The sequence below is a fragment of the Aulonocara sp. 'chitande type north' Nkhata Bay genome, linkage group LG9 (genome assembly GCF_057382095.1).
Source record: "Aulonocara sp. 'chitande type north' Nkhata Bay isolate Kocher_YH1m ecotype deep benthic linkage group LG9, A_spYH_male_GT1.1, whole genome shotgun sequence".
Lineage (NCBI taxonomy): Eukaryota > Metazoa > Chordata > Actinopteri > Cichliformes > Cichlidae > Aulonocara > Aulonocara sp. 'chitande type north' Nkhata Bay.
The window spans coordinates 12,911,276-12,919,845 of record NC_141352.1 but is presented as its reverse complement, the minus strand read 5'-3'; the positions used below and the strand labels follow the sequence as shown (position 1 = coordinate 12,919,845).

At 39.9% G+C, this 8,570-nt stretch overlaps 1 protein-coding gene across 1 annotated transcript; it reads right to left on the bottom strand.

Moving 5' to 3' along the window:
- Positions 1 to 6,920: 6,920 nt before the first annotated feature.
- Positions 6,921 to 8,288, bottom strand: LOC147321800 (homeobox protein NANOG-like). The gene is made up of 4 exons (XM_086305128.1): positions 8,273 to 8,288; positions 7,436 to 7,791; positions 7,262 to 7,345; positions 6,921 to 7,118 (listed from the first exon to the last, which is right to left on the bottom strand). The coding sequence occupies exons 1-4, from the start codon at positions 8,286 to 8,288 to the stop codon at positions 6,921 to 6,923; spliced, it is 654 nt and encodes a 217-aa protein (XP_086161254.1).
- Between the last annotated feature and the right edge of the window lie 282 nt (positions 8,289 to 8,570).

Sequence of the window (8,570 nt, the reverse complement as noted above, 5' to 3'; positions counted from 1 at the left end):
TTTACTTGGAGGTCTTTCTTTCTTTTACCTTTTTTATCAGACACAACGCAGAATCACACCGGTTACACAAGCTCAGGTTCATGTCCAGGTGAGCAGTTTCATACACTATAAAATGTAGATTGAATGATAGGTCTCATCACCATGCATTCTGCCATTAAGTTCAAGTTCTATGATAAATCAATAGGAAACTTAAATACGTTTTCCAACAAATTATGATTGTGATTAGGGCTGCGTTGTCCATGTATCACTTTTACATAAGTAGATTTAAAGGATAACTATTGCCAAAATGGAACCTGGGCTGTTTTTTTTACTGTATCGATTTTGATGCGCTCAAATTTATGCCCCGGCCCCCTAGTATTCCCATTCACTGGCTATTGACCACAAAACAAAATCACGGTCAATCTCAAAAACGGCTCGTTTGTCGTAATTATGCTTTTAGATATATGTTTGTCTCGTTTACAGTAGAAAAAACCAAAAAAACAGCCCAAGTTGCATTTTGACAATAACTATCCTTTAAGAACTGTATATTTTACACTTAAGAAATCATTTATCATTAGATCTGTTTTTGGCAGCACGTTTTGTTCATTTCTGTGCATTTTGCTCAAGCACTGATCAAACTTTGTCCATTTTTTGCTGCAGAGGGGATCCTGCCAGTCCAAAGTGAACTCCTGATGGACATTGAAGTACTCCTGCAGAGCTTGTATCTTCGACACCATGCGCATTAGAAACTCCACTGAGTCCTTTCCTTCACCAAGGCAGGACCCAGTGACTCATTACTGTTGATAGGTCAGGGGCAGGTAATATTTTGTTTCATGTTTATTCATTCCTCCATGGATTACCAGCCATATATATGGACACATGCTGTATTCTCAGGATCTATGCTGTTTTGTAGGAATAGAGAAAATGATATGTTTAGTCTGTTTTCAAATGGTATGTCAAATTTTCTCATTGTTTATCAGTAATATTCACTACCTTGGTTGTATATGAGCATCTTTAGATTTTTCTATATTTAGCGGTTGCAAATGTAAAATGTACGGTAAACCATTTATGTTCCTCATATTGTACTTTTATATTGTATTTTTAGCGGTAAAATACCGGCAGCTGTGATTGCCAGGAATTTACCGTAAAATGTATCTGGTCAAAATAAAATGCTGTAATTTGTTATACAATTTCACTGTGTCTTTTACTGTCAAAGGTTTTAATAAGGTTTAACATATTTCTGTTATTTGTACAGTTATTTACAATAATAGGGTCTATCCTATTACTGTTAAATTAACAACAAATTACTGTAAATAATATTACATTATAACTTTTTTTTTTACTGCAAATATCCGTAAAAAGCTATGGAAAGTTGCATTTTTTTTTACATTAAATTGCTGTATAATTGACAAATATATTTGTTTTTTTCTATCATGATTTTTGGTAAAATAATACGTTGTCTACCTTAAAATTTAGGGTTACAAAACCAGTATACCGTATTGTCTTTTACAGATTCCACATTTTTTTCACCGTATATTCCTGGCAACCACAGCTGCCGGTATTTTACCGTAAATTTGACAGTTTTTTTTTTTTTTACAGTGCATGTTCTGTTTAACATTTCTTGAAAATGTGACATCATCAGGAGGAATTCTGGCTGTAATTTCTTGAGAGAATGACGGCACTGTAATCGAACACACCAAGTTTGTTTGTAACATTTAGATGATAAACTCAAAGTATTTGAGCAATTCAATTCAGTTCAATTCAATTTTATTTATATAGCGCCAAATCACAACAAAAGTCGCCTCAAGGCGCTTCATAGGTACAGAGAAAAACCCAACAATCATATGACCCCCTATGAGCAAGCACTTTGGCGACAGTGGGAAGGAAAAACTCCCTTTTAACAGGAAGAAACCTCCGGCAGAACCAGGCTCAGGGAGGGGTGGGGCCATCTGCTGCGACCGGTTGGGGTGAGAGAAGGAAGACAGGATGAAAGACATGTTGTGGAGGAGAGACAGAGGTTAATAACAGATATGATTCAATGCAGAGAGGTCTGTTAACACATAGTGAGTGAGAAAGGTGACTGGAAAGGAAAAACTGAATGCATCATGGGAATCCCCGGCAGCCTACGTCTATTGCAGCATAACTAAGGGAGGATTCAGGGTCACCTGGTCCAGCCCTAACTATATGCTTTAGCAAAAAGGAAAGTTTTAAGCCTAATCTTGAAAGTAGAGATAGTGTCTGTCTCCCGAATCCAAACTGGAAGCTGGTTCCACAGAAGAGGGGCCTGAAAACTGAAGGCTCTGCCTCCCAGTCTACTTTTAAATACTCTAGGAACAACAAGTAGGCCTGCAGAGCGAGAGCGAAGTGCTCTAATAGGGTGATATGGTACTACAAGGTCATTAAGATAAGATGGGGTCTGATTATTTAAGAACTTGCATGTGAGGAGCAGCATTTTGAATTCAATTCTGGATTTAACAGGAAGCCAATGAAGGGAAGCCAAAACAGGAGAAATCTGCTCTCTCTTTCTAGTCCCTGTCAGGACTCTTGCTGCAGCATTTTGGATTAGCTGAAAGCTTTTCAGCGAGTTTTTAGGACATCCTGATAATAATGAATTACAGTAGTCCAGCCTGGAAGTAATAAATGCATGAGCTAGTTTTTCAGCGTCACTAAGAGACAGCATATTTCTAACTTTAGAGATGTTGCACAAATGGAAGAAAGCAGTCTTACATATTTGTTTAATATGTGCATTGAAGGACATGTCCTGGTCAAAAATGACTCCAAGGTTCCTCACAGCATTACTGGAGGCCAAGGTAATGCCATCCAGAGTAAGAATCTGGTTAGATGCCATATTTCTAAGATTTTCAGGGCCGAGTACAATAACCTCAGTTTGATCTGAATTAAGAAGCAGAAAGTTAGCGGCCATCTTTATGTCTTTAAGACATTCCTGCAGTTTGGTGTGTGTTATCTGGCTTCATGGACAGATTGAGCTGGGTGTCATCTGCATAGCAGTGAAAATGTATGCTATGTCTTCTAATGATGCTGCCTAAGGGAAGCATGTATAATGTAAACAGAATTGGTCCTAGCACTGAACCCTGTGGAACTCCATAATTAACCTCAGTGTGTGAAGAGGACTCTCCATTTACATGAACAAACTGGAGTCTATTAGATAGATATGATACAAACCACTGCAGCGCAGTACCTGTAATACCTACAGCATGTTCTAATCGCTCTAATAGGATATAAATCTACCTCCACCTGACTGGGGATGTTTCATCTTCACTACATCCTCTGTTTGATTGTCTGAGCGATGTCAAAGACTGGTTATCACGTAACTTTCTTACTTTAAATGAAAAGAAGACAGAAATTATTGTTTTTGATAGAAATATGCCTCTGGGACAACTGACTGGCACATTCGGGCCTGTTGCTAACCACCTCACTGATGCTGCTAGGAATCGTGGAGTTTTCATGGATAGTTCCTTCAAACTAGATAAACAGGTCTCTACTGTGGTAAAAACCAGCTTTCACCAACTACGCCTAATTTCTAAGGCTAAACCTTACATACCACACAAAGATCTGGAGAAACTCATTCATGCTTTCATCACTCCAAGACTGGATTATTGTAATTCTCTCTACTTGGGCCTACAATCTTCTCTTCTTCAGCGTTTGCAGCTGGTCCAAAATGCCGCAGCACGTCTCTTGACCGGCACTAGAAAGTACGATTCTATCACCTCTGTTCTGGCAAATTTACACTGGCTTCCTATTAAATACCGAATTGATTTTAAAATTTTATTGTTTACTTATAAAATTCAAAACAATATGGCACCTGACTACCTAGCTGATCTCCTCTGTCTGTATAGCCCTCAGAGAGCACTAAGATCATCGGGCCAACTGCTCTTAGTGCAACCTAGGTCTCGGCTGAAGACCAGAGGAGACCGTGCCTTTGCCATTGCTGCACCCAGGTTATGGAATACTCTTCCTCTTCCTCTTCGCGCATCAGATTCCATTCAGTCTTTTAAATCACGTTTAAAAACTTATTTGTTTAACCTGGCATTCAAGGCGAATTAGGATAATTTACATCTGGCTTTGCATTTAGATTATGTAATTATTTTATATTTTATTTATATCTGTAATTTATATTTTATATTGTGATTTTTATCTGTATCATGATTTTACTGGAAAGCACTTTGGTGTACTTCGGGCTTTAAAAATGTGCTATATAAATACATTTTGATTGATTGATTGATTTGATTATGGTCAACAGTATCAAACGCTGCACTAAGTCTAGCAGGACAAGCACAGAGATGAGTCCACTGTCAGAGGCCATAAGAAGATCATTTGTAACCTTCACTAAAGCTGTTTCTGTGCTGTGATGAGCTCTGAAACCTGACTGAAACTCTTCAAATAAACCATTCCTCTGCAGATGATCTGTTAGCTGTTTGACAACTACTCTTTCAAGGATTTTTGATATGAAAGGAAGGTTGGAGATTGGCCTATAATTAGCTAAGACTGCTGGGTCTAGAGATGGCTTTTTGAGTAAAGGTTTAACTACAGCCAGCTTGAAGGCCTGTGGTACATAGCCGATCATTAGAGATAGGTTGATCATATTTAAGATCGAAGAATTAATTAATAGCAGGACTTCTTTGAGCAGTTTTGTAGGAATGGGGTCTAAAAGACACGTTGATGGCTTGGAGGAAGTAATTATTGAAGTTAACTCAGAAAGATCAATTGGAGAAAAAGAGTCTAACTTAACATCAATGGTACTAAGAGTAGCTGTAGATAATATTACATCTGTGGGATGATTATTGGTAATCTAATGATAAAAATTTTATTTGTGAAGAAGTTCATAAAGTCATTACTAGTTAACGTTAAAGGGATTGTTGGCTCAAAAGAGCTCTGACTTTTTGTCAGCCTGGCTACAGTGCTGAAGAGAAACCTGGGGTTGTTCTTATTTTCTTCAATCAGTGATGAATAGTAAGATGTTCTGGCTTTGCAGAGGGCTTTCTTATAAAGCAGCAAACTATGTCTCCAGGCTAAATGGTAAATGACCTGTATTTATATAGCGCTTTACTAGTCCCTAAGGACCCCAAAGCACTTTACATATCCAGTCATCCACCCATTCACACACACATTCACACACTGGTGATGGCAGCTACATTGTAGCCACAGCCACCCTGGGGCGCACTGACAGAGGGAAGGCTGCCGGACACTGGCGCCACCGGGCCCTCTGACCACCACCAGTAGGCAACGGGTGAAGTGTCTTGCCCAAGGACACAACGACCAAGACTCTCCAAGCCGGGGCTCGAACCGGCAACCTTCCGATTACAAGGCGAACGCCCAACTCTTGAGCCACGATCGCCCGGCTAAATGATGATCCTCTAAATTTGTGACACGCCATTTCCTCTCCAGCTTACGAGTTACCTGCTTTAGGCTATGTGTTTGATAATTACACCACGGAGTCAGGTACTTCTGATTTGAGACCTTAGTTTTCACAGGAGCTACAGTATCCAGAGTATCTGTGTAATCAATTATTGTAAATGTAAATGCTATCATGAAATGATCAGACAGGAGAGGGTTTTCAGGAAACACTGTTAAATGTTCAGTTTCTATGCCATATGTTAAAACAAGATCGAGAGCAGTGGTTCTTAACCTGGGTTCGATCAAACCCTAGGGTTTCGGTGAGTCAGTCTCAGGGGTTCGGCAGAGCCTCTGCCTTGACATGCACGGCTCATTTTGTGCACCAGTAAAAAAACATATCTGTGTCTTGAATTTGGAAAAAAAAAAAAAAATCATATTTTATTTTTCACTAAAGAGGGGTTCAGTGACTGCACATATGAAACTGGTGGGGTTCGGTACCTCCAACAAGGTTAAGAACCACTGATCTAGAGTGCGATTAAAGTGGTGGGTGGGTTCTTTTACATTTTGAGAGAAGCCAATTGAGCCTAATAACAGATTAAATGCCATATTGAGGCTGTCATTCTTAGCATCTACATGGATGTTAAAATCACCCACAATAATTATTTTATCTGAGCTGAGAACTAAATCAGATAAAAAGTCTGAGAAATCAGAGAGAAACTGTGTAAGGACCAGGTGGATGATATATGACAGGCATGAATGACTTCGTGCCTGTCATAGTTTCAGATATACAGTGTTAGATTGGGTTGGGCACCTCTGGTGTATTATCATCATCTAATAGCTGAATGTACAATATCAATCCACGTTCATTCAGTTAATGATTTATTCATTAATCTGTATTCACTTTGAATTTCTTTGCTCACATTCAGGACATTGAAAAACACCTTATGTCATAATGCTTTTCAGAAACTCTCAAAGACAACATTACATGGATTATTAGACTCAGTGCTGCTCATTTATTAACTTGATGTTTCATTCCTGCAGCTCCTCTGTTCTGACAGCTCCACTCAGGCTCTGCTGGACACCACCGTGCTCCTGCTGCAAGGCGCCTGGTTGCTGGTACGCTTCCCAGTCATGATCATGGTGGGATTGTGAGCAAGAACCTGGCAACCTCCAGCCACCATGCCCCATCCGTAACATCCCCTGACAGATCCCAACACAGCCCTGATACAAACATACATGCCCATCAGCAGCATCCTACACTTTAACTGAGCTGATTTCAGGTGTTCAGTAAGGGGAAGATTTAATAATATTGCACGTTTCATTTCAAGACTTCAGTTTCATAGGGCAGACAGTAGAAAAGGTGACAAAATGCTTTTTGGAGGCTTTACTCCAAACATCAGACTTGTGAATAATTAAAAGCAAACCCAACAGTTAGAGTCTTAGGAAGATAATCACAGAGGCAGAAACTTTTCAATGTATCATCTCGGGTTTTTTAAGATGACGTATTCAAAGCTAGGGATGTTATTTGAGGTATTCCTGGGAAAATCTTTGATCCAGGTCCAGATTCTTCAGATGAACTTTAGTGTTTAGTCATACTTCCAGCCTCCTTTATTGACGTTGCCTGGTGGCATTGACCAGCCAAACATCCGGGGCGAGGTGGGGAAGGTCCATTGAGGTCCAGCTGCAAAATGGTCCACAGCATGATGATAATATGCACCATTTGTGATTGAGTTTACCTCCAGGTGCTGGGTATACAACTCCCTGAGTGGGGGCTGTCCCTCTCCCTGAAATTGAACCACAGATTCACTGTCAGTAAAACCAGAATACTTCTTTTAAATTATTGACATTACATTTCATTAAATACAATCAATTCCCCAGATAATGACAGAATCACAAACAGGGCTTTTCAATAATAGGAGATACTTACATGAAGTGGGACGCCCTGATTCACATGCTGAGGATGTGACCTCCTCCTAAACTTACTCCGTCTGTTTTGAAACCAAGTTTTTACCTAAAGATAGAAGAAAACAGAAAACATTTCATGAGTACAATGGACCCAAAGTTCAATTACTTAGATTCTAACAAGTTGAAAAACACTCACCTGTCTGTAGGTCAGTCCTGTCATCTGTGCCAACTGTTTCATCTCCCTTGGCTCATAGTAACGTTTCAAATTAAAGTGATGGACAAGAATATTCAACTGTCTCTCTGTGAACACCACCCGGGCCTTTCCTTTAGGTTTCTCTGGAGCAGTGCTGGGAGGGTGCAGAGTGGCAGTGATGTTGCCATCCTGGCTTCTTGGGACAGCAAAATCTTGTTTCTGCTCTGAGACTGAACTGGAAACAGCCTCAGAGGTATCAGCGGTTTTTTTGCTCATCTCCATTTTTAGAGTCTCTGCCCATGTAGCGAGTTCTTCCAAGGAAAGACTCCCTTCAGGGCCGCTGCCTGAACTCCACGAGTCTGTGAGGGTAAAGAGACAAGAGGACAAGTAAGCACAAGTCTATATGGTCCACATGGGTCAGTTGCTGATGTGTTTTGGCACGACTGACTTTCTAACAGAAAAAATTAACAAAGGTTAAATTGATGAGTCTTAAATCCCAAAAGGTCTCAGACTGAAGAAGTCACAAAACATTTCTTCCATTGAAAACATTACATCCAGGTGAACTGAATCAACCTTCAGGGATTTACTTACCTGATGACTGAGCATCAACACAATGAATCTTAAACACAAAAGTTTCCCACAAAGTAGAAAAAAATATTTGTACATTCTTTAAAACCAAAAATGATTTAAAGTGGACTCTGTTCAGCTGTGGAGGGAGAAATGGTGACTTCTGCCATCAGGACTTACAACACAGAGTAAAAGAGTATTTTTGCAAGTTGTCTTAGAGGTTAGCCAACTCTGTTCATATTAGCTCACCAGGCAACAATGCTGAGTACATACCTGGAGAAAAGTGCATCCCATAATCTTCCGTCTTTGAAATCCCAGTGATTAAAACAGGAAAAATTGAATAAGTATCTCTGCTGAAAGAGCTTCAAACCAGGCAGGAAGGTGCTATTTGTCCTAAGACTGCTAAGACTGACTTAAGAGCAATTGTCCTGGGCTTTTAAGGTTTGTGGGTGTGGGCAGGAATGTTGGGGGGGGGGGGGGGGGGGGGGGCTTGAGCTTCTTCTTTTGTGAGTCTCTTTACAAGCAGTCAGGCTGTTTCTACCAACTGGCATCATTTACATTTCTTTAAAAT